This window comes from Rhipicephalus microplus, chromosome 4 (assembly GCF_043290135.1).
Source record: "Rhipicephalus microplus isolate Deutch F79 chromosome 4, USDA_Rmic, whole genome shotgun sequence".
Taxonomy (NCBI): domain Eukaryota; kingdom Metazoa; phylum Arthropoda; class Arachnida; order Ixodida; family Ixodidae; genus Rhipicephalus; species Rhipicephalus microplus.
The window spans coordinates 186,700,595-186,727,376 of NC_134703.1; the positions used below are offsets into that span (position 1 = coordinate 186,700,595).

At 41.9% G+C, this 26,782-nt stretch overlaps 1 protein-coding gene across 1 annotated transcript in view; it reads left to right on the plus strand.

Annotated features, from left to right (window-relative positions):
* LOC119172561 (FAST kinase domain-containing protein 1, mitochondrial) overlaps positions 1 to 15,685 on the plus strand; it is a 90,316-nt gene extending 74,631 nt beyond the window's left edge. The window contains exons 8-9 of the mRNA XM_037423720.2: positions 10,637 to 10,751; positions 15,418 to 15,685. Of these exons, the coding sequence (XP_037279617.1) occupies positions 10,637 to 10,751; positions 15,418 to 15,507 (205 nt within the window). The 3' untranslated portion in view covers positions 15,508 to 15,685. The remainder of the gene's footprint in view (positions 1 to 10,636; positions 10,752 to 15,417) is intronic.
* Positions 15,686 to 26,782: the final 11,097 nt, after the last annotated feature.

A 26,782-nucleotide genomic window follows, 5' to 3' on the forward strand; every position in this document is an offset into this window, starting at 1 on the left:
AAGGAACCTGTGAAATGAAAACACCAGGAGTGTGCATACAGTAAATTTTAGGGTCAAAGTGAACTTGAAGCAATTAGTGATTTGGACCAATCATTTTGAATGGGATTCGAACAGTATACAGCACATATAAAAAAATTTTCCATATTTGTCGTGACCGTACTCATTTGTGCAACATTAAAAAAAAATTAGAACGAGGTCTGTGAAAATGTCATTCTTTTTCGTTCCAGGCTGCTTCAACATTAAATAGCAGCAAGATTTGACTTTCGGTAGAGTGCTAGTTATAACCTGTCACATATGTTCTGTTTTAAAATTTACTCTACTTAGAGCATATAGGCCAGTATAAGAAGCTTTCATACTTAAAAAATAATGAAATGATGGTAAGCCAAGTAATATATGTTTATTTTACCTCGAAGTGGGGCTTTGCGGCAGTGCGGATTTTTATTGTCTAGCTGTATTTACGGTTTAGCCCTGCACTGCAGTGAAACCACTTTTACAGGGGTAACATGCAGTCTAATATATGTTTGTTTGTTCAATTCGAAATTTGCAATAATTTAAATTCATATTGAAGCACATTTGTATGCTGCAATATTCATTTGAATATTCAAAGTGCTTGAATATTTGCTGAAGCCTGGAAAACACACGTTTGACGTTTGCATGTGGGAGGTAGCGGCCAGATACTGCACCAGGGTGGCCAATCCTTCTCTGGTGAGGGAGTGCGTTCCTGGCAGTGGTTACCGGTAAGGCCGCACTCCAGGCCCCGTAATGCAGTTCCATCACTATGCGGATTTTTTTATCTGGTTGGAAACTGTGCGGCACCGGGATTTGAACCACGGACCTTTTGCATGCGAGGCGGATGCTCTAATCACTACGCCATCGCTGCTGCTTTAGCACTATCATTGCATAGTGCTAAAACAGACGAGGTTTTTTTTAAAGTACACAGGTGCTTGTTACAATAGCTGTTTACAAAAATAATTAGCTAATAACCGAAAATAAGCAGCTCACTCATATATATTACTACATTATATATTAGGTACACATATATTCACTTTGTGCTGTGGGCGAGAGCTATTCCAAAACATACAGTGTGCTTCAGTGAGCCATGGCACAGCCTAGAATGGACACTTGCTTAATTTTTACATGACAGTAAATAGTAAATAGTCCGCAATAAGAATTTGGTAGTTGTGATATTTCTCACTTCATTTTCAATTTTCAGTGAAAATGCTGTCATCCCTCATTAGAGTGCATAAGTTTTTGGCATGTACAGAATTAGTTGTGTGCTTCTCGGATAACACACACTTTCATCCTAGAGGTGGGATCCCTGCTTTAGCTGTCTTGTCCATAAACCCTGGTCCAATTTTTATATTTGGTTATCGAATCACAACCTGTAGTTATTTTAACACATGACTGCCTCAGCAGTAAACACAGTCTTGCATATGTTGCCTAATTGATCTAGTCATTTCTATTTTTAAAAGGACTTCGAACATATCTGCTGAAACACTCTACATGTTGGACACGGTACAAGCAACGAAAAGTTCGTGGTGTGTTGCTGAAGCAAACATTTGAATAAGTTTGCTTTTCAAAATCTTGGCTCCAGCGCCAGCTCATGTTCCAAGGATCCTCCCATGAACTTCTACCTTATTTAAATTCAGAAGTAACGGTCATGAGACAGTCTTAAGCTGAATTTTTCGAATGTGTTAGTGTGTGTCAGTAGGCGCGGCACATCACTCACGAGAGATGCATTTCTAGACTTGTTCATTCGCAAGTGCGCAAAATTAAGCAATTCTGTTTATTAGTGTATTAGGCGGAGAAAATTTAAATTCGTTTGTGAGGTGATGTTTCCAAATTTATCTTTTTAGTGATTAGGCTTAATTTTGATCACGATATAGCTCCGGAACTATTACACCTGTCCTGATGAAACCTGAGCGGCGACAGGTCTACTACTAGGGTTTTGCACTGTATGAGTTAGAAGTTTCCCGGTAGGTTATTACCAAAGTTAAAGCGATCGTAAGGGAAAAAAAAAAAAAAAGTGGTCTGAGGCTTTGATTTGACGGGCGTACCTTTTGGCCGAGCAGTGAGCCACCCTCCTCCTCTGAGCGAGGGCGAGGGAAGATGCGGGCACCTCACGTTTATTAGCGTTTCTCTTTAACTTCTTTCTAACTGCATACCTTTTAGTTGGCTAAAGCTGTCGAAATACTTTTTTCACAAGAAACGAATTGTTATGTTCTAAGGGTTGGTTTCAGCGGTGTATCAGTCAAGTTTGTGGTTATTTTTATAAAAATGTTTTAATGAAATGAGATTTCTGCTGATTACCCCCTTAATTAAGGGCCTAGAGAGTACCGAGTTGGGCCTCCGGTTAGCCTATGGAGTGCTGTTTATTAATATATTAAGCGGACAAAATTTGAATTCTTTTGTGAGATGGTGTTACCAAATTAATCTTTTTAGTGATTAGGCTTAATTTTGGTCACGAAATAGTTCCGGTACTATTGCTCCTGTCCTGATGAAACTTGAGCGGCGACAGGTTTACAACTAGGGCTTTGCACTGTATGAGTTAGAAGTTTCCCGGTAGGTTATTACCAAAGTTAAAAGCAATCGTAAGGGAAAAAAAAAAAAACACGTGGTCCAAGTCTTCGATCTGACGGGCGTACCTTTCTCCCGAGCAGTGAGCCACCCTCCTCCTGAGCGAGGGCGAGGGTTTATTAGCGGTTCTCGTTAAATTCTTTCTAACTCTGTATCTTCCGGTTACCTTAAGCTATCAAAAATATTTTTACACGGAAAAAAACTAACTGAATTCCCAGAGAAGACAAGCGGGTTAGGGGGAGACAGAAGGTTAGGTGGGCAGATGTGATTAAGAAGTTTGCGGGTATAAATTGGCAGCAGCAAGCACAGGACTGGGTTAACTGGCGGAACATGGGAGAGGCCTTTGTCCTGCAGTGGACGTAGTCAGGCTGATGATGATGATAATGATGATGAAAACACACATACAGCTGTGTGCAAACATGCAATTGTGTTCAAACAGCAAGCCATTTATCTACACCACTTGCTGCTGGCGGTTCCAATATCGGGGAAAATATCAGCGTGTTTTCAGCATTACCAGCGAGATGGCGCAAAGAGGGTGCTCGGCACCCTGCTCGGCGTGACGCGGCAAAGCACGCTCATCTTCCACGCGTACATTGCCCCGAGGAGGGGGCTGTGGAGGGATAGAAGCTCGTGCATGCGTGCGCCTATCTTGCAATGGGGAGAATGGTCAACTTGGGCTTTCACTTGAACGATTGCGTTGAATTTACCAGACGCACTAAGGTCACTCTGTTCGCTGCACAGTCCCCGTTTGCGAAAAGGGCGCGCTTTTCAGACACAGCGAAGTAACAACTGTGAGATTTATTAGTTATCGTTCATCTGTGTCTGTGAGCATGTTTCATGCATTGTTTGTGTGTAACACACTGCACTGCAGGTATCGATCTGCTTGCCACTCTTCGCATGTCATCCCAATTTGTTGCTATCGCATTCACTGCATTGCCCTTGAGGAGAAACTGTCTTTCTTTGCTAATAGAAAAGAATACATCTCAGTCAGATAAACTAATCACCAACTGTAACAAAGGTAATCTCATCTCATAAATGAAGAACTGGAGCACATTTTAAGCAGTTTCAGAGCAAATACCAAACATGCAGCACTAGTGCCAATCCGGAACTTGCTAAAAACAATATGGCCTCAAATTAGAACACTCGCTCCAACTTAGATCAGGCCTTGAGTCTAAGTGCTAGTGGGCCCTAAGTACAGAATATGTCTCTCAAGTGTGTATGAGTGAGCTTCACCTTTTTTTACAAATCTAAACTAGATAAGAAATATATGCCTGCAAAAGAAGCCTGCAAAAGCTGACAAGAATAATTTTAAGTTTGACAGACATCTCAAAAGCCTCCTGGGTTGGTAAAAAAATGTCTTTACATGCTGACTTTTTGTTGTAATGTTCTTGCACTCGATGTGTGGCCATTTATGTAATGCATTCGAGCCATTAAAGGGGCCATGACACCACATTGTGGTCCTCTGTGAGAAATAAAAGTTAAGTTGTTACTGCACCTTTTCCAATTGGAAAAAGTAAACAGCAAAAGAAGATGTCATTGCAAAATGAACCCTAGGAGTTGCTAGCAATAACCCCGCCAACTGCTGCCACGATGTCATGTGTTTCATGGAGTGTCATGAGTATGTGGAATTGTCGGAAAAGAGGGAGAAAATGAGGAAGAATAAATAAAATAAAAGGGTATCAACGAAGATGTATATATTAAAGAAGATTGTATCCTGCAGAAAGTGGAAAAAAGAGCACAAAGAAGAAGAGGTTAAAGAAGCGGCACAAGAGGTGACATGGCCAGCACATAGAAGAAGAGAAGGAGAGCGGATTCGAGTGGCAAGAAGTGTGGATGTGTGATGGTTCACCGCAAGTATGTCTGCCTGGTAAAGTGCACCCCCATCTTCACAGCAATGCACTGTGGCCTGCGGGGCACGATCAGCTCAACCCAGCAAGACCTTGCTCTTGGGACAGCACAGATGTTCTGCTGCTCTTTGGACTGTGTACCTGAGGACGGGCCAGACAGCCTCGGCAGGTGTTTGACGCGTCGGTTACCAGACTTTACGGAAACCTGACAATGCATCGAACAGTCATGCTTTGGTGAAGTTTTGTTCTTCATGAACACAACAGGACTTTGACCTGGTACTGGAGTTGCTTTTTCAAGGTCTTCAAGCAGTGATGTAACTGTAAAAATACTGTTTTTAGTTTTGGGGATGTAGTGTGTGCCAGGAGCTTTAGTTTAAGTTATTGCATTTTTCACCACTTATTGTGTATATAGTTTATGTTTTGTCGGGTAAAGAATTTTTCTTTATTCCCAGCGTTTTTGTTTTGTTTAGCATCTAGAGCCCATCACAAGCCGCCTTCTTCTACCTAACTCTCAGCCACTGCAAGTTGTTCAGTTTTCAATGCCAGGCTGAAGAAAGCTCAAATAGCTTAATTGTATGCACAAACTGACCACAAAACAAAATCGTTGGCTTAAATATTGATGCTCGCAAAGCAAGTGGCTTGGTACGGCGCAGCTCATGAGTGCTCCAGTATTGTCAGACTCTTGGGTCGTTTGTGTGTTTATGAAAATATTCAGTCATAAATGCAGTGCTCAGCTAAATGTGCTGAAATTTCACCAGCTTGTTTCTGAACACCCAAGGATTAACTCCATAACACAGAATATGAGGGAAAATTAGGTGTCATGGCCCCTTAAAATAGGCTGAAGTTAAGGGAATGTTTCATTACAACAGCTGCCAATTAGCTCTTGCCTGGGCGACCTTTGAATTTTGACCCTCACGATATTATAGGCAGGGCTCTAAATCTTTCGAAAAACAGCAGTAATCCTGGTGTGAAAACAAAATAACTATTCAGCACGTGTTGGACTCTTGTTGCACGAGACAGACAGCAGAAGCTGAGCGGCACAATGGCAATGCATTGCACTTTGTGGACCGGGAAACTGGTGGGAGGGAGTGCACATGATGACAGCGTGCCCCGCCTCTGTCTGCACGGTGCACCTCCACAGAACACCTGCAAGCCTGAGCACCTGCGGGGGAAGTGAGCACCCGCGGGGGAAGAGGAATCTACTGCATGCTTAGGCAGTTTGCTTTCCCCCACAGCTATTTTGCTCACATTTGCTGGACTTGTTTGGTGAAGTGGGTGAAGTCTTGCACATGTGCGGCAACATTGCCATTTAAGGCTTTCGCCTTAATAACAAAGGACAGCTATTCAAAAAAACATCCTTGCTTTAATTGCTTGCATAATGCTCTTTAAGACGAGATGCGAGTCGAGAAACGCAAGCTGTTTCCAAAGTTACATATTTTTGTTCTTACTTGCTTTCACAAATTTAGTTTCTTTACTTTCACAACGGAAGAAAAATTGAAGATTGTAATAAGCTCAAAGTAGGTTAAAATAGCTTTCAAACGACACAAGGTGACTACTAAAGCTAAAGTAAGCTTATTGTCTTGAGTCTCTTGAAAATTGTCACCCAGCTGCGTAAAGCCATTGCATTTCGCATGAGCTGTTCACTAAACCCATATGCTCAAAAAAACCATGATTCCCAAGCTCTCGTGGAAGAAATCGTTTTAAAAAACATATCTTTGCTGCATGGTCAGGTTAAGGGGAGAAGCGGGTCGAAAAACGCGAGTTTTCTTCAAAATTAACTATTTTTTATTTTCGCCTGTTTTGATAAGATTAGTACCTCTACTGTTCTGAAAAGAAAAAAAAATACATGTCGAGACTTAACTGGGAATGGTTTAAAATTGCATGTAAAGAGCACAGGGTGCCTGTTGAAAGGTCCAAAATGTCCAGTCTTCGAGCACCTTGCCGCCGATAATGCGCCGCCACTCGCCATTGTCGATTGCATGAGGCAAAAAGTCGAGCCTCACTCTTCAAATAACGACAGTTTCCCTCGCTGGTGCGGTGCAAGAAACAATAAAAAGAAGCATGCTTTTGCGCGTTTTTCGAGTGCCACGACTGGCTTATCACGTAGTACGGATCGGAGATCGCCATTGACCGCTGCGCGCCTGTATGTGCTGTGAAGCCTACTTGCGGGGTCCATGTCTTGTCGAGCAGCGCAGCTGAATAATGCTTTTATCGTGTATTTACCTCCGTTGTGAATGAAAAAAGCCATTGCTCACGCTGAAAGCCGTTGTGGCACCACGCCCTCGCGCAGCTGGTTCAATTTGCGGCAGTTCTTGGCTTGCAAAAGCCAATGCATTAAATGTAATTCACAGCCATCAGCCAGAAAGTTCGTGATGCGGCAATGGATGATGTCAGTGCCAATCTTGCGAGGTCGAAGGAGCTCACAGTGAAGAAGCTTAGCGGGGATGACGTTGACATTATGTACGATGGTATGTGGCACAAACATGGCCGCAAAATGGCACCGGCACTGGACTTAGTTTAGATTTCGCAGTCCTGTCGAACTTTTTCCTAGCTTGCAGTCGGCACAAAGCTCTTCCAAAAGGAACGGAAGAAGTTTGACAAGCGTTTTATGGCACTGTGTCACAAAACGAGCGCTCAAAAAGGGGGCGCCGCCAACTTCTCGCGGCAAAACGCCGGAGTGACGCCGCGAGGTGAACGATAAAAAAAAGAAAACAAACATCCAAAGACTCCCCAGGCGCGCGACTCTCTTCCTCGGAAGCATAGGTTCGCCGACAAAACCTCCTCACGTCGGAGGCCGAGCAAGCACTGGAATTTTCTAGATGGAAAGGGGCGGGGTGATGCCGGGTTGCGTCATCCGTCGCGAACAGCCTTCGAACCGTCTCGCCCTCTCCCCAGCCTTCGCTACGTATCGCGCCGACGAAATGATGAGAACTTTCTGGAATCTCGCGCAGAAGGTATTTAATCGAGCAGCCGAGATGAGAGATCAGGAGAAGATGGAAGTTAGCGCCAGAGCGCGTAGGGATTCCGCCGTGTAGTCGGCGAAGGTTTTGTCCGTAGTGACAAAGCAGGAGAAGAAGAGGATTTCCACCTGAGGGGTGAAGGCTCGAGCTACAGGCAAGAGCGTGTGTCTATCGCTATCGAGCGAAGACGCATGGCAACAGCTGCGTGTGTGAAGCCGGCATGTTTACGGCGAAGAAGTTTGAAGCTTGGAGAGCGGCCAAGTGAAGACGTGTGGTTTCCTGGAAGAGAAACTTCGAGGCAGCAGAACGACAGAGGTTTCCTGGAAGAGAAACTTCGGGGGCATCGGAACGACAGAGGTTTCCTGGAAGAGAAACTTCGGGGGCAGCGGAACGACAACAACGCTGGACTTTGAGTGAGTGATTCTCAAAAGAGTATCATCCAGACTTTTGTTCCAAGAACTTTGGACTGAATAGGTTTTCTATCTCTTTAGTCTTTAAGTGTCTTGGTTGTTCAATGCATGCGACTGCATTGTAGTGCATATTGTTGTCTGTGTCCGTTGTTTCGAGTGTGGCTGATTGTACTGTGTAGTACGTTGTTTGATTGGTGACATATTGTACTCAACTATTGTGGAGTGTGCATACTTGTGTATTGTTTTGGTGTGCCATTATTGAGAATATAATTTTGTTTTGTTATCAACTCTAGTCTCTGCCTTGTTTTTTGGGCCACAGCCGGCGTCCGCTGGCGCGCCAAAAAGGACCTCTTCTAAATTGTCCACGCTTTCGTGGTGCAGTTCGGGGGGGGGGGCCTATACTTCGGCCCTTGGAATTAGCCCGGTGATCGCCTCCCGAATTAACGGGACCTGTGACACACTGTCTGTGAGCGAAATGTCTGTGAGGAGTCGTCTCAAAAAAGCTGAGAAAGACAAACTCATGGTGCTAGCATATTCCAGTGGCAGTGGCCACTACAACAAAGATTGTTCTTTCTGATGTGCAAATTTCATCACATTTATAGAGATATTTCATAAATAAAAACTCAATTTTAACTTTAAAACTCATTTTTCTCAAAACACAAATGTTGCCATTTTTTTCAATGTGCCCCTCCTTTTTCGGGCACTTCTAGTGCTCGCATCTGTCTGAAATTTTGCCCAAATTTTTTCCGAAGTATGACATATACAATTACGTAGTTTAAATTTCAATATTTTATTTTATAATAAAAAATGTATGTAAACCTTAACTAGGATAGGTCAAATAAGGACTTTTTATGTCTAATATTTTTCATGCCTATTATATATTTTATATGTGCTTTCTAATTATTTATTTGTATTCTACACTTTGTTTGAAACATTATGAACTATGAATGGTAAAAAATTACCGAACTTCAGAGATGAAAAGAGGGGGGGGAGGAACAGAAGGGTTAAGGTTTTCACTTTGTCATTTTGCAGAGCTAAATGTAAGCAGCTTGCAAGAAAACTAGTTATATATTTGAAATCAGCATAAAAAGTTCTATAAACAGCTGAAGTTTCATTGCTCTAGGGTGAATATTAAAAAAAAGCATCTTCGAGTAGCATCTCCTCTTAAACTTATATCTTTGAAATGCGTTTTTTTTTTTTCAATATACAATGTTGCAAAATTATTTGAGTTTGGACATCTTGTTTTTGGCACTTCTGATAGCAGACCATGATGAAATTTCACCCTTGTATTTCTTAACATGTAAAGAATGAAAATATCTCCTTTAAAGGGACCGTGAAATGGTCTTGGCGATTTTCTACAAACACATTGGGCAAGTAAATCATGTGTTAAGGGTCATTTAGAGACCGATTTGAGCTCTTTGCATAAACAGTGTAATTTATTACAATGCTTTAAAGCTGCGAATCGATGCAGATCATTATAAATCACTGCAACCTAGCCAAACAGGTTTTCAACCGCCTTTTTCAAGAGCGACACGCTCTGGCCATTTGACGTCACTGTGGCTGCTGGCCTGATTGGCTGTCATGGAATGAAAGTGCGGAAGTAAGATCGGCTGCTAGGTTGGCGGCACCTGTTGGAACAGATATGAACCACTCCACGATCTTCGTCTCTGTTGCCAGAAGGCATGCGTGCTGCCAGGCGCCCTGTGTGATGGCCTCCGAGATGCCATGCAACCTGTCAGCGTACAAGTAATCATGGAGGTCTAGACGGGGCGAAGCTCAAATCGTTGTGCGAGCTCATGAGAGCTCTGCGATCACCAGCGTGTCTCATGAGTTGAGGAGGAAAGGCAGAAGTGAGGGAGAAGGGTATGATACCGTAAGGGCTTTGGTACACGGCATGTCACTAAATTTGTGGTGCGAATGATTTGATGATGCTCTAGCCTAAATGTTGACAAAACGTCAAAGAACTGTTCCAGAGTCTCTTTTAAACTTGATATGACCGATATAATTATTATGAGCGTAAAATAAGCAATTAGTATGGTCAGCACATTGTAGGACTTCTCACATTACAATATTTTTTTGCCCTTTAAGATGTCTTATACACACTTTCTTTTTTGTTATTTGCATTCTACAGTTAATGATGAGCAATATTAGTCATTAACTGTATGGACCCATAAAAGTTTAGTGGCAAGAAAAGGGTGTTTAAAAAGATTTGTATTTTACACATTATTATGGAACAAAATGAAAACTGTGCAACTTACTATAAAACTGATTACATGTTTGAAATGAGCATAAAAGCCTGTTTATACAGAAAGAATAATATTTCCATAAGCTAAAGATTGAACAAACTTTTTTTTTTCGCGTAGCATCTTCCCTTACTCACTTTCTTCTCGGTACACTCTTCTCTTGTGAAAATGCGTTCTCATATTGAAATGAGGCTACTAGCTGTTACGGCGCATGGGATATCTTTTATTTTAATTACACACGTGTGCGTGCTCTTTGTATTAACAAGTGGGATTGCTGACGTCTAAAATTTTAGTGGCAATCATTCTTAGCTGCCTAGGACATTACTGCAGCTGTGAGAAAAGAAAAGTGTACTGCAGTTCTCTTTTATAGCACGCCCGCCTTATCACGCTTTTTGCTCTGTAAATCCTCCTAATTTCGAGGTTCCTAGGTTGGCAGTTATGCGTTAAAGTGGTGTTGTGAAAAAAGTAATACATAGTTGTTTCACTACAACTAGTGTTTGCCGTAATATGCGGCCTTTCTTCCTTCTAGTGATGAAGTGCCTCAAGACTAGCTCACAGTCATCAGTGTACTAATTGGCAGCGTACTTGTGGTGATGCAGGATCGCAATTCTTGTCCTGGGAGAGAAAAGCTTCTGTGAGAACTATCCCCAGATAACAGGCTATCAGCAACTTAAGATAAGGCACCTCGAGATCCTTGGTTACCAGCTGGTTCTGGTAAGTGCTATGCCATTTTTTCACCGAACCCCTGCTCTTCAGTTTCACCAACTCATTGATTTTCAAGGTCGCCGGCTTGGCAGATCTACATTTGAATTCACGAATTCTGTCAAAGGATTTGACAGACGCAGGAAATGCTAATGCGGACATCATCATCGTTTGCCCAGTGGGGTGGCTCGTAAAATACTAGTTTTATTGAAATAGCAGTGCTCATGTTTACTCTGCACAATTTGCCCCGCTGCGGTGGTCTAGTGGCTAAGGTACTCGGCTGCTGACCCGCAGGTGGCGGGATCGAATCCCGGCTACGGCGGCTGCATTTCCAGTGGAGGCGGAAATGTTGTAGGCCTGTGTGTTCAGATTTGGGTGCATGTTAAAAAACCCCAGGTGGTCGAAATTTCCGGAGCCCTCCACTATGGCGTCTCTCATAATTATATGGTGGTTTTGGGACGTTAAACCCCACATATCAATCAAATCAAATTACTCTGCTCAATTTAGGTTATGTTGAATTGTTTGCACATACTTTTCTTTTTCTAAATGTAAGCCTTCTTTTTATCCTGCTCCAAATTTGGTCTTTGATAAAAAATTGATGTTTTATTTCTTGTAACCTGCTGCAAATTTGCATTTTAGTGCTCCAAAAGGAAGATATTGCTGCTCTGAAAATTGCTCCACATTTTATTTCGGCTGTTACACCCCTGCATGTGAGAAAGAAAGAAGATGTGAAGGCTGTTAGATGTTCTTCGCAGTGTCGTCCATCAGCTACAATACAAATGGTTCTAGCATAGAATGCTTTGCTTGAGAGTGTGCTAGGCTTTTCAAAGCTACGTTCCCCGTGAGTATGTGACAGCCGGCATCAAAGGTGGCCCGCATTTTGTGCTTGCTAGCTCGAAGTTTTTTGGTATGTCGCTAATTCGCAGCACTCGGCACTAAGTTAATCATGAACTCACCAAGCATTTGGACATTCTTTTCACATCTATTGGTTCATTTTTAATACTTCAAAATTTACAGCAATTATCTTCTCTTTCTTTTCTTTATTCAATACTGCTGACCTTTACAGGTCCAAATAGGGTGAGTTAAAAAAAAAAGCAGTAACAATAGAAAAAAATAAATATAGCTAAAACAATTTGCAACAATTCCAATGTTATTAAAAGCTACAAAGAATTATTCCAGTCTGTTGCAATGGGTGGAAAAAAAGAAAATTTGAATAAATCTGTTCTCGTAAAATGAGGTGTCTAAGAATTAAGATGACGGTGGCGAGTAAGTCTTGATGTTGAAGATGAAAGATAGGGTTAGGGGTTAATTGCTGGTTTCCAATTCCAATGGTGGTAAAGAAATTCTAAACGTGCAGCTTTCCGTATTATTGCAAGGCATGGAATGTTGTTAGCCTGCATTAGTTCAGTGGGTGAGTCACATGGAAGAATATTTGAATAAATAAACCTGACAGCCTTTTTTTGCACATTTTCTAGGCGAGTAATGTTGCTTTTAGTAAAGAGGTCTTAACAACACATGCATATTCAAGTTTCGGCCTAATTAGTGTGTTCTAAGCAAGTAATTTTACAGCTGGAGGAGTCTATTCGAGCCTATGTCTTAGAAAGTATAATTTGCAGTATACGAAAGAATAAATATTATCTATATGTGTATTCCATGATAAGGTATTAGTAAGAGTGACACCTAAGTACTTGTATACCATGTCCTCATGGGTCATTCCATGCCAAACGTTCCAGCCGTTCTGGCGACCATCTCAAATTGATTTGAAAAAAATGGTGCTGATTTACTGCATTGAGTAGAGTGAATTGCTAGAATATTTTGGACACAAAAAAAATTTTGGTCACGTCAGCGCTTTCCGAACTTCCTAGAATGTTGTCTGGGTGTTGATTGGGAAAAAATTTATTTTAAATGTACCACTCTTTCTTTATGTACAAAATTTAGTGTGCTTGTCAAGTAAAGGTGATTGTGTAAGGTGTTTGAAGCTCAGTAATAATAATGCAATTTTTCTGTCTCATGTGCCTCCAAGAATTCAACCGAAATGTTATGTGATGTTTGTATTTTTTCTGTTGCAATACTGCACCTTGTATGAATATCTGAACAATGAATACTTATTCCACAGAAGGTATACTTTGTAGAAAAAATACATTTTGACCGCTCAAGTTGTCGAAATTTACGGGAAAAAATCACAAATTTCACAAAACCGTCATTTTTGTCCATATCGAGACGCGATTGGCACCACGTTGTGGTCCAGTTAAAAATCACTTTTAAGCCTAAATCAAAAGCAAATAAACAGTTCCTTTTATGTGCCAAGTTTCCCAATGATAGCAATAGGGAACTTCAAGGCGAAAGCTGTGGTATAACCAAATGGAAAGATCAACATCAACGGGAAATTTCAAAAATTATTTTTTTGCTTCAAACAAAAAATGTACTGATAAAATTTGCCACATAAAAATAACTGTTCATTTGCTTTCGAGTTAGGTCTGAAGGTGATTTTTAAATGGACCATCACATGGTGCCGATCGCGTCTCACTATGGACAGAAATGCCGATTTTATGGAATTTGTGATTTTTTTCTCATAAATATCGACAATTTGAGCGTTCAAAATTTATTTTTTCTGCAAAGTACATTGTTGAGTAAGAATTAATTGTTCAGATATTCATACAAAATGTAGTATTGCAACAAAGAAATTGCACACATAACACATTTTGGCTTAGTTCTTGGAGGCACATGAGGCAGAAAAATTGCATTAATATTACTAAGCTTCAAACACCTTACACAATCACCTTTACTTGACATGCACACTAAATTTGGTACAGAAAGAGAAAGTGGTACTTTTAAAATAAATGTTTTCCCAATCAACACCCAGACGACATTCTAGGAAGTTCAGAAAGTACCAATGTGACCAAAAAATTTTTTCTGTCCGAAATATTTTGGCAATTTACTGTCCTCAATGCAGTAAATCAGCATGATTTTTTTTTATTACATTTGACATGGTCGCCAAAATGCCTGGGACGTTTGGCGTGGAATGACCCTCATGCAATGATAATGAGTCTAGCTTGTATACAAAGGTAAGGGGAGCTTTTCGGCGAGAGAAACGAAGATAGAGACTGTCTTATCAACATTAAGTTTCATGTCCCATGTGTTACACTATTCGGAAATGTTAGCAAGAGCAGAGTTAATGTGGTGCCGATTTTTAGGTGAGGTGATTTCATGGAACAACACGCAGTCACCTGCAAGCAATCTTGTTTGAATGCCAGGATCAATGACAGTAACGATATCAATAATGTACAGCAGAAACAGCAATTGTCCTAATACACCCCCTTGAGGGACTCCGGAGCCAACCGGATATATCCAGACCGCCACTCGTTAACTTCCACACACTGGGATCAATTAGTCAAATAGCTCCTAATCCATGTGATCAAAATTTTTGGAAGTTCAGTGTTTCTGAGTTTTAAGATTAGTTTGTCATGTGGGACCATCAAACGCTTTGCTAAAGTCTAGAAATATTGCATCAATTTGACCATTTGTATCCAAACATGAAGCAAGTGAATGGATAGCTGTATCAAATTGTGTAACTATTAAGTAGCTTTTTATAAACTTATTTTGATAATTAGAGAGGGCTGAATGTTCATCTAAAAATTAATTTATTGGATTTGCAATAATGTGCTCGATAAGTTTACAACAGAGTGATGTATGTGATATCGATAGATAATTTTTTTAATAAAGATCAATCACCTTTCTTGTATTTGGCAATACACTGGCTACCCTACAATCATCTGGTAATTTACCACAAAGTAAAGAATCGCGCTAAATTATATCAAGAAACTTTGCAATAGACTCGGCATATTGCTTCAGGAACACGTTAGGAAGGTTGTCAGAACCACATGAAGATTTAGTCTTTAAGTTTAATAGCATAGAAACCACGCCTGGGTAAGAAATAAAACTGACATCGGAGGGATGAAATGTTGTGTCTCTTGCTGGACAAATACCAGACTTAGAAAAAATGCTCTGGAAGTACTCATTCAAATGGCATGCAATGCCACCAGGATCAGTAACAGTTGAACCATTAATAGAAATTCGAGACACTGGCTTCTTTTTTTTTTTGCTTATATAATTCCAAAACTTTTTAGGATCTTCTCAGAAGAAATAAAGTTTAGTAGCGCTGTCCTAAAATAGTCATCTTTCGAAGAAGGTACCACGTGCACGGCGCAAGGTTTTCTTTTAGTTCCTTCAGGTTACCAATAGGTATGCGGTGTGTTTTTTAATCTCTTTGTTTTTCGCTTCAGGTGGATTATCTCACGCGTCATCCATGGTGTCTGCCTAGTAACTTTTATTTGGTCGGTGCAAACGTATGTATACAGTAATGACACATCTTTCAAACGACCAAAGTGAGTTGACATTAGTGTCGGTAAAATCAGTTAGGCACATTTCCAAATGTTCTATTATGAGTGCATCGTCTGCATGTCAGTAGTCTTCGAAAGGGCGCTTTGGAGAATTATTATTTGATTTTTAGCAAATTCGAATACTGTAATAATTGTTCAAATAATTGAATTATTCTAATATTTGCACAAGATTAGTATTTGCCTTTTTTTTTTGTGAGGTTTAGAAATATCATGTGGTGTACTTGGATGCTGCTGCTGCTGCTGTTTTTTACACAATGAATGCTACTTGCTTTCGACAGGTGCCATTCTACGAGTGGAACTCAATGAAGTTGGCCGAATCAAGTGCCAAGCAAGACTACCTCCATGGCAAGATCTTTGGCATCAGCTAACAGATAACTCTGCGGATAGCAATTTACTGTGTAATTTATTCTTGTAAAGAGGACATAGTGTACAAACAGAATGACCTTTGTGTGCCTTGCTAAGTTGTTCTTATTTTCTGCTAGCATTTTACAGAACCTTATACGTGGCACAAACTTATGAATGGATAAACAGACTTTCCAGCCACAATTAGTGTATAGTTTTTTATATGAAAAACTGTCCCCACGTTTCAAGACCAATTCGGCCTCTTCTCCAGAGGTCAACCCTGTGGCTGGCTTCGAAACTAGCGACAATTCTCAGAAGATGTCCCTCTCTCTGCCGTCATGTTTATTGCTGCGCTGTTTTCTCGATTGGTTCCGAAGACCATGTACATACACGCTTGCCAGTGTCCCAGTTGAGTGGCAAAGGGACACTGAAGGGCAAAATGATTTTTCGCATATTAGTAAAGTACAATTTTGCAATCTCGAAAACAGCACTTTCAACACAAGACAATGCTTGCTAAGCAAGAAAACGCACAAAAAGGAAATGTGAGTGCAGACGCCATCTTGTATTTCCGCACCAAACGCCTTGACGTCATAAATTTGAAACGCGTCTACTCGGTCGTACATAGCTTCTAATTTACATTGTCATCTGTTGGTGGCATAGACCTGAAATACGAAGTTCCAGAAAATTTCATCGAGCCAATATTGTCAAAATACGAAAAATACATTTTGAAGTTTGTTACGTCATGTGAAAAGACTTCAGTGCAAAATTTAAAGATCAAACTTCAACCTTCTTTTCATCTGCTAATAAAAAACTAATAATAGTGAAATTTGTGGCATTAGAGTTCTCAGAGGGCAGTTTATCAATCTAAACGAAATCAGTGTTTCTGTTTAGTGTCCCTTCAATATTTCGACGTGGCATTTGGGTATGCCTAGATTTTAAGAATTGCCTTTTTGTATGGCTAGCTTTCGTTTCAATGACCAGGGGAAAAGAAAAATCACATAAAGCCCAATAAAACTGCAAACTCTGATAACCACACTCTGAAAAAAAAAAAAAGCCAGGCCTGCGTGGAAGGCGCAGCACAGTCACAGCGAAAGCTAGAAGAGCGGCCTTTCAGAGCCTTTCAAAACACTCATTGGGTAACTACTGCAAGCACATTTGCTTGGTGCCCACTAGAGCATTAATAATAAAATTTTTGGGGTGAAAGATCCGCATTCGCTACGCTATTTTTCGTGATTCTTCTGAGAAGCATGGTATCCGCTTAACACTTGCAAAGAATTTTGTGCCATTTGTTCGTGCAGTGGCTGACAACGATGATGAATTATGGCTGAAGTGGGTATGCGCCACAGTAAATAGGGGAACAAAAACAAGCTTTTGTAAGAGGTTAGAGCATTGGACGGCTATTTGCATTGTGCGCTGACTGGTTGTTCTTCGGCTGTTTTAAAACGCTTTATTAGTTGAATTAATGCGATTGTTTTCTCGACATCAAGCTTGCCTAAGGCAAGTTTGCCAACTAGTCACAAGCACTGGTGTAGCTCTGTGGTAGAATACTAGGCTGGCACCCAGTGGACTCGGGTTCAAGCCCCAGTGTCATTGGTGCTAGTTTTTTTTTTTCTAATTTCGATCTGGTTATGGACAACTGGGCATGACCAGAGCACGATCTGGCTATGGACAACTGGGCATGAGCAGAGTTGTGGTTTTATAACAGCTTTCGCTGTAAAAAGCAACGTAATCATTATGCTATTCAGGCACGGTACCTGAACAAGTGTTTATGGAAACCACATTGCAATGGGCGAGAGAATGAGAAAAGATAGGGAGAAAGAAAAATTAAAGGAATGAAAGATCATAGCCATGTAGGGTATTGTATTGCTTGAAGGTTTGCGAGCCGGCCTTCGGCTGAAAAAAGGACAGAATGCCCCCGCAAAAGTAGTTGGCGGCACATCGGGAGGACAGCCTCAGAAGTGGGATATGTCCCGCCTAAATCGAGACATCTAGTCACTCTATTTCATCACGATTTTGTGTTCTGTCCAAGAAAGGGTACTGACTATGTACTTCGAAGCTCATGAGGGCATACAACACATCCTGAAACAAAGCATTGGAATGCTTCTTCTATCGATGCACTGTACTTTTTTTTCTCTCTCTCCTATTTTTTTCTCCTTTGAATGTCCCACATTCTGGATTACAATGAAGTCTTTCTCCTACACTCGGGAGCATGATTACGTCAATATGGGCTTCTGTCATCACTCTCGCATCCAAGAGTGCCCCTCTAAGGTTTATTAATCGTCACTGCATTATTGAACGTACTCGGTGGGACGACTGTCAAGCTTTGCTGAATGGCCTCATGGGGCACTGTAAGAACTCACCTCTCGGCCAGGAGCCCTCGAGGCAGCAGTGAGAAACGTGTCCGGCGAAGTGTTGGGAGATAAAAAACACAGCTGTTTTACCTTTTCTAGCAGGCGAAAGATCAGTTGAAATGTATTTTGGGCAATTGCTAGGGAATCTATTGTTCACACGAAGTCTAAACACAATGCCCCAAAGGGGAAGAACATAGCTGTTTCAGTTCCAGGAAAAGGTGAGGCCAGCCACAACTACCACATTATTGCACCAAGAAGCTCCAGGCAGATTGCTTGATGGAGCCGATCTTAGTAGTAATGGTGACAATAAGACGTTGCAGAGGTCATCCCAGACCATAGGTTGGCACAAAAGTTAGAGCTCACTCATGAAACATACCTTGCCCCTAGACTTAGACTCACACTTACACTCACACTCAACAACTTTTTTAACTGGACTAACACCCACTCAAATTTTTCTCAATTGCGCCCAAAATCACTTACAAAAACTCACCCTGACTCACTCAGACTCACTCTCCGCTCCGTCTGAGTGAGTCAACTCACTTGTCCATCCGCGTACCATTAGCCGTTTCGTCCAAGGAGTTAGTGCTATTTAACACCGATATCTAGCATAATTTGTGCTCTACTTTGTGCTTTTGATCTTGTATCTTAAAATGCAAGTTATCAGTGGTTGTAATCCACTGAGGACATTTTTATTAAAAGCGATGATTTGCACTAGATGTTTTTAACAAAACCTTCCTTTGATAAAAAGTGGGGAAGGGTCAAGCCACCTCCCCCTCTTAACTCACGAATCTATTCGTATACTATCAAGCTGGTGTATAAACACTACTGCATCGATGTGTGGCTAGACATGATTAGCATGAGCTGAGGTAAATCTTATGGTAACTCTGAAATCAATTAGATGGTACAAGAGGTCGGCAAAACAATGTGGAACTGGTTCAGGCTCACCTATGAAATATATATTTCACGATCACTCAGACTCAGAATCACTAAAATTTTTATCAACTAGACTCACTCAAACTTTTCATACTGACCCGGAATCACTCAGGCTTATGGTTCGATCCGAGTCTCAATGAGTCGATTCATAAGATTGCGGACTTATCTCCCAGATGCATGGTGACCAAGAAAGGGCGGTGACCAAGATGCATGGTGACCAAGCTCCAAGAAAGGGCTCAATGTGTCATCAGCGCAATCTCTCTCCTTTAGCTTGCTTCAGCTCAGCCTCAACCGCTTTTATGTGAATACTTCGGAAGTATAATTGCTTGTGGTGTTGCCCTCTATGGGAGCAAAGTCTGTACAACAAATCAAATAACAGCGAATTCAATGGTGTACATATTCGCTCGTCTCCTAAATGTAAACGCGAGCACGTATTCCCAGGGCATAACAGGGCCAGCTACTATAACAAAACACAAAGAGCAACTACCAATTGACACGTGCTCCTCGAAGACTACATTAGAATTCAACTCGCCTCCTATGCCAATCATCAGCGAAGGTGTGGCAATGTCTTGTTTGCTGCTGCTGCTTGTTATTTTAGTTATATTGAAGGTGACAACTTAGAAGTTACTTAGAGTGCCCTTACACTCGCCAAACATTGCTGTATTCAGCCTGTGCATGCAAAGTGCAGCAGTACTTGATGAACTGAGTGCATCTGCTGCATACACTGCCGCAGAACCCGACACGCCGGCATGACCCCAAAACATCACAGAAGCTGGACGGCACGGTGGCGATGAATTGCTTTAAAAATGGCACCCTTTTTTTTTTGTGAAATTGGTGTACAGCCACTGGTGGTGACCTGCATTTAACTCGTTTAGAACTTAGTCCGTATGGCGAACTGAAGGGAATAATTCCCACATCTACAGACCAGAACATACAGAATTCAATGAATTGCATCACGTGTCATGCCATGTATTGCAAGTGCGACAAAAAAATGTTCCGGGCCTGCCATCCCAGCAGATGCTACCCAATGCAAATGCAAAACTTACACAAACTAGTCGGGAAGCACAGAAAGCATGTTTCGTGTTTCTATGATCGAGAGATTTTCGCTGTTTTAGCGAAACATTAAAATGCCTTGCTCATGCGAATGCACAATGTCTACCTACTGTACATAAATGAAAGATGCAGGATGCGAAAGCAACTTCATCAAGTAGCATACGCAGTTAAATTTGTGCAAAAACGTCCGGGCTGTCATAATAGGCATGCAGCTTCTGAAAGAGTGGAACTATGGTGTTTTTGTATTGTTTCTGGCCGCATGTTACCCATTTTGCACTAAGTTAAAAACTCATTACTTCACGATGCATCACATAATAATTACTCCAGGCCTTACAGGTAGTTTAGCAAAACATAATTGTTCCACAAGTGCTTTTTCATCATGTCTTGCTCACAAAAGTGTGCAGTCAGAGGCTCTCACCTACAGTATCGCTTATTGATCCCTTTTGGAAGCTATCGGCACGATTTTAATTTTGTAACCATTGTGCTTAAAAGTGAAACTGTGCTACTTCGAGTTATTCCCGTAGTGAAATGGTAGGAATCCCGCTGTCTCATTAAAAGCATTCTTTGCAACACGTTTCACTGTTTGAGCTAGCATCACTCCTGCGTCTGCTACAAACACGACATTGGTGCGAGCACTGCTTACTTCCATGCCAATTAACCCGATGTATTTTGTACCTCCCACATGCATACGTCAAATAACTCACGGCCCTCAGTCTCCAGCAGCTGCGAAGCAACTGACCACGGCGGCGGTCAGATCTGTAACGCAGCAGAGGGTGCTAAGAATCTCTGGATCCGCACAGGTCACCATTGGAACCTGAACTTGGCATTGTTTAACGCTAGAACCTTATCTAGTGAGGGAAGTCTAGCTGTACTATTCGAGGAGCTAGAGGGTGTTAAATGGGATATAATAGGGCTCAGTGAGGTTAGGAGGACAGATGACGCCTATACGGTGCTACAGAATGGGCACGTCCTTTGCTATCGGGGCTTGGCAGACAGAAGAGAACGAGGAGTGGGGTACCTAATTCACAGAAACATAGCTGGTAACATAGAGGAATACTATAGCATTAATGAAAGGGTGGTAGATATCAAAATTAAACTGAATAAAAGATACAAGATCAAGGTGGTACAGGCTTACCCGCCTACATCCAGCCATGATAACGCTTCAGTTGAAAGCTTCTATGAAGACGTGAAATCTGCAGTGAGTAAGGTAAAAACACAATATACTATAGTGATGGGCGACTTCAATGCAAAGGTAGGGAAGAAGCAGGCTGGAGACCAGGCAGTAGGAGATTATGGCATCGGTACTAGAGACGCCAGAGGAGAATCACTAGTAGAATTCGCAGAACGCAATAATATACGGATATTGAATACCTTCTACCGAAAACAAGGAAACCGCTAGTGGACATGGAGGAGCCCTAATGGCGAAAACAAGAACGAAATAGACTTTATAATGAGTGCACACCCAGGCATCGTGCAGAATATGAAAGTGGTTGGCAAGGTACGCTGCAGTGACCATAGAATGGTACGGTCTCTAATTCGCCTACACTTGAAGAAGGAATGACAGAAACTGATAGGCAAGAAGCCAATCAATGAGCTAGCACTGAGAGGGAAAGTACAGGAATTCAAATTGTCGCTTCAGAACAGGTACTCGGCTCTTAGTGAGGAAACCCACCTTAACGTAGATACAATGAATGATAATCTGACGAGTATCATTACGGAGTGTGCAGTGGAAGTTGGAGGCAGGGTAGCTAGACAGGACACTGGCAAGCTTTCCCAGGAAACGAAAAATCTAATTAAGAAGTGTCAAATCATGAATTCTTAAGTACAACAGGCAACATAGAACTGGCAGAACTTTCGAAGTTGATTAATAGGCGTAAGGTATGCGATTTAAGAAGGTATAACATGGAAAGAATTGAACACACTCTGAAAAACGGAGGAAGCGTCAAAGCAGTGAAGAGGAAACTTGGGATAGGCAAAAGTCGGATGTATGCACTGAGGGACAAAACAAGGCAAAATAACTATCGATATGGATAGGATAGTTAAAATAGCGGAGGAGTTTTACAGAGATGTGTACAGTAGCCGAGACAACCACGACCCTAATACTATAAGAACTAGCAGTAACCGAGATGACGCCCCGCCGGTAATGATAGAAGAAGTCAGAAAGCTTTGGAGAGCATGCAAAGAGGCAAAGCTGCTGGTGAGAATCAGGTAACATCAGATCTGCTGAAAGATGGAGGACAGATTGTGTTAGAAAAACTAGCCATCCTGTTTACGAGGTGCCTCCTGACGGGAAGAGTACCAGAGTTTTGGAAGAACGCTAACATCATCTTAATACATAAGAAAGGAGATGACAAGGACTTACAGGCCGATCAGCTTGCTCTCTGTAGTATACAAGCTATATACAAAGGTAATTGCTAACAGAGTAAAGAAAACATTAGAATTCAATCAACCAAAGGAACAAGCAGGATTTCGAACAGGCTACTCAACAATTGACCACATTCATACTATCAATCAGGTAATAGAGAAATGCTCAGAATATAACCAACCACTATACGTAGCTTTCATAGATTACGAGAAGGCGTTTGATTCAGTAGAAATATCAGCCATCATGCAGACACTACGAATTCAAGGCGTAGATGAAGTATATATAAACATTCTGGAAGAAATCTACAGGGGATCAACTGCTACCATAGTGCTTCATAAAGAAAGCGACAGAATACCAATCAAGAAGGGTGTAAGGCAGGGGGACACAATCTCCCCAATGCTATTTACCGCGTGCTTACAGGAGGTTTTCAGAAGCCAAGAATGTGAACAGTTAGGGATAAGAGTTATTGGAGAGTACCTTAGTAACCTGCGCTTCGCCGATGACATTGCATTGCTGAGTAACTCAGGGGACGATTTGCAACTCATGATTACGAAGTTAGACAAGGAGAGCAGAAAGGTGGGTCTTAAAATTAATCTGCAGAAAACGAAAGTAATGTACAACAACCTTGGAAAAGAGCAGCGCTTCGAGATAGGTAATAGTGCACTTCAAGCTGTAAAAGACTATGTCTACTTAGGGCAGGTAATAACCGCAGAGCCGAACCACGAGATTGAAGTAACTAGAATAATAAGAATGGGGTGGAGCACATTTGGCAAGCACTCTCAAATCATGGCAGGTAGATTGCCACTATCCCTCAAGGGGAATGTATATAACAGCTATATCTTGCCGGTACTTAGCTACGGAGCAGAAGCCTGGAGACTTACAAAGAGGGTTCAGCTTAAATTGAGGACGACGCAGTGAGCAATGGAAAGAAAAATGAGAGGTGTAACCTTAAGAGACAAGAAGAGAGCAGAGTGGATTAGGGGACAAACGGGGGTTAAGGATATCATAGTTGAAATAAAGAAGAGTAAATGAACATGGGCCGGGCATGTAGCGCGTACACAGGATAACCGCTGGTCATTAAGGGTAACAGATTGGATTCCCAGATATATATAAGTGGTTATAACAGAAGAAAAGAAAAGTGCCGACCCGTAACTGTCTCCCCTTACAAGGACACCTCAACAGGTCAGCACAGGAATGGGGTATGGGGAATAAAAGATATAGGGAGGGAAAGATTGGAAAAAAATAAAATAAAAAGAGAGGCGAGGGTCATTCGTTCTGCTCTCCGCAACGGACTCACAAGCCAACACCTCCTAAAATTCTTCAGGCCTGCGCCTCACGTGACATGACGTCAGCTACGTCATCACTCGCCGTCCGACCGGTCCTGCTGGAGCGCGCCGCTTCTGGCACTCCTCTCGCAGTGAACGAGTTGTATCTCAGCAATATTGTTTTCTCTCGCGTCACAATGTCTTCAAAGGGTATTGTTAATTATAAGAAACTTGTCAAACGTGGAAACTTCCTGTAGTAAGAGTTAGTTTATTCAACATGTACACACGAAACAAGGGCACGAAGCAATGATCAAAAACACAAATAAATGAACATACTAATGAAAATTACAAATGATACATGAGCACTTTATTTTGGAGCAACAGTTTTCAATTTCCGTGCTTTTGCGACAGCTTTGGCATCGGCTTTAGCAACAGCGGCTGCGTCATTCCTCTCTTTGCAATAATTATTTAGCAGAACATTTGTCGAACATTTTATCAACATATTTATCACCAAGTCTGGTTCGTGCCCATTCGCACAAGTCACCAGTTCCTCAAATGCTGGCAAGCTCTCCTTCACAAGCTGTTGAACAATGCATCTGTGATTTCGTGCCTGCAGAAAGCACCCGGCATTTTTTTCATTCTGCAGCAACTTTGCAACAACAACTTCAGTGTGCATCACTACTGTCACAACACACGCGTTCGGAAATTTTAAGCCACCTCGATTGAGACTTCCTATTAAAGAATTAGCATCACCATCGCACTCAGCATCGCAACTGTCAGCAACAAGGTTCTCTTGACAGTAGATGCACTTCAACGTTTTTACCACAGAGTTAGTGCAAATGCCTCCAACATAAGCAAAAACAGCGATGCGTGCGCTTAAGCTGTCAAGATCTTCAGGTTTGACAGTAACTCTGAAGTCCTGTTGATTTATGGCTGTTGCCGATGGAAGAGCCTCATCAATGAAATCGTCACTGCTCATTATAGGAAGAGTATTTTGTAGGCGAATCCTGCCTTCACTCTCGTACAGGTGCCTAATGCTGATGTGGTAATGATCACCAGCCATTTGCCTGTACTGGCCAAATCGGTTTTCGAGGCCGTCTGTCTGCAGCTTGCCGAGCAGGACATATTTATAACGAAGCTCGACAAGGCAGTACTTGGTGAATTCAAGTATTGCATAGGCGGAATGCCTTAGAGCAAATTGAGTTTCTCGCGTGAGAACGTCGTTGTCGTGTTTGTAGGATTCTCACACATCCAACCAAGTGACAAACGCATCGAGAAATTCCAGCTTAGGGTCACCATTCAGGCACCAAACTGGCTCTTCATAAACATCTCTGTGGTGATGGCCTTTGTAAGGTGTTTTAATGTTTACAATCTTCCACCAGCGGAGAACTATCCTGATAAAATTGGCAGTTTCTTTGGCATGCCATAAAGCATGAAAGTTCCAGTGGTGATCCAGTGCCTCAGCTACAAAAGCATTGAATATTTGTAGTTTTAGCTTAACATTTTGCCTTTCGAAGTTGCTAGGATTTAGCGCCTTTGACGAAAGGCGATAGCTGTACTTCAAAAGCTGAGAAGCCTCTAGCTTGTGCAGCTCCCGAAGATCTTTGAATGATGCCCGCTGTATGCAGTCGGGATGGACACTGTTGTTTGAGAGATCAAACATAGAAAATATAGGTTTGTCCCAAGATTCTTTTGATTTATCCAGTTGTTTCGAATGCATTTCAACAAGTGCACAGAATCTACAACATAAAACATAGGTCTTGTTGAGTCTTTTGGATTTGGGTAAACGATGCTCGGCTTTGGCGGATCTGAAAACATACTGAGTGCTTTGTGATTGATTGCGTTGTTGTCTAAAACTACTGCAAGAACTTTAAAACCAATTTCCTCAAGGCCAATGATTACATTTTTCAGGACAGCATGAAGAGAGTGAGCATTCATTGTTCGTGCAGGCAGAATGTGCACCACTTCGCGAAAAGAACTCAGCATGCTTTGCACCATAAACACATGAGCAGAAGTAGTGGCCTCTTCACTGTTTCCTGCTGCCCCTGAAATTTTTCCACCTTTAAAATCGAAGAAAGGCTGGATGTGAATTTCGTCAACCATGAGAACCACGGCACTTTCATGCGGCTGCAATTGCTTAAATCTGTGCTTTATGTACCTGAGAAAATTTTCACTGGCTGACTCAGTGAAACGAGGAGCAGACATTTCGACAAGTACTGGGATGTGGCATGGCAAAAAAACCTGAACCCCTGAGAAATTTGTAGGCGTGTGGAGATATGGTATGCAATATGCAAGCAACCACCATACTTTCGGAGGAATACTCCAATCGTTCTTTTTCAAGCAACGCCACCTGTTCTCGCAAGAAGCGACTGATACGTTTCTTGCTGTCAATGGCATCTCGTTCAAGTTGCTCAAGAAGGCTAACGACTACGTCACAAAGACCTTCTGAGGAGCATTTTTCATCGAGGATGCTTTGAACCCTACTCAGGATGGCAGACAGGACATTCACATTCCCAATGCTTCCTGGCACGACATAATCACCTATACGGCTTAATTTGGTACCATGAAAACATACACTGATACTCAGGTCGCTGAAAACAGTAACTGACGACCGCAACATCGGCATGCTCTCATCAACAATATTTAAAAACAGGGCACAGTTTGCGCGGTGAATTACAATCCACTCATTTGGCACAGGTGCACTTTTCAAACATTCCATAAGCTCAAAAAGCGAGGAAAAACAGCATTTCGTTTCTTCATCACGATAAGAAGCCTCCGATTCTGCGATGGCACGAGCGAGGTCCGCCGCTTCTCGGCGCATTTTTTTCGTTTCCGGGCATTCTCTCGAAGAAGGGTCATCCTTCGGCAAGTACGAAGGACATCCTGGGAACAGTGTGGGCACTGATCCTGAACGCAGGCGTGGTACTTTCAGTGAGACCTCTAGCACTCTTGCTGTCATAGGATCCGTGTAGGTAGACTTGTTCTGAAGGCATGACTCGGTGAAATGCAATGCGCATACCTGCATACCAATGGCAGTCGCAGAGTGTCAGCGAACCTCGGAATGCGTCTAAACATTGCACAAGCACTTCGCGAACGGTTACAATGAGTATAATTTCACCATCAGTGTGATGCAATGGTGACATCCAGTTTGCTCTTACCTTGTTGTTTTCCGTAGGGAAGAAATCCTTTCTTGGAATAGCACTGAGCCACTTCTTCCTTAGCACTTCATCCTTGGGGAATGAAAATACTTGAACTTTCTTCCCGGTCTTGTAATTACTTGAACATGCCGGCACACAACACTTATTGGGCATGTCAGAAGCTTCGTGCAATAAAA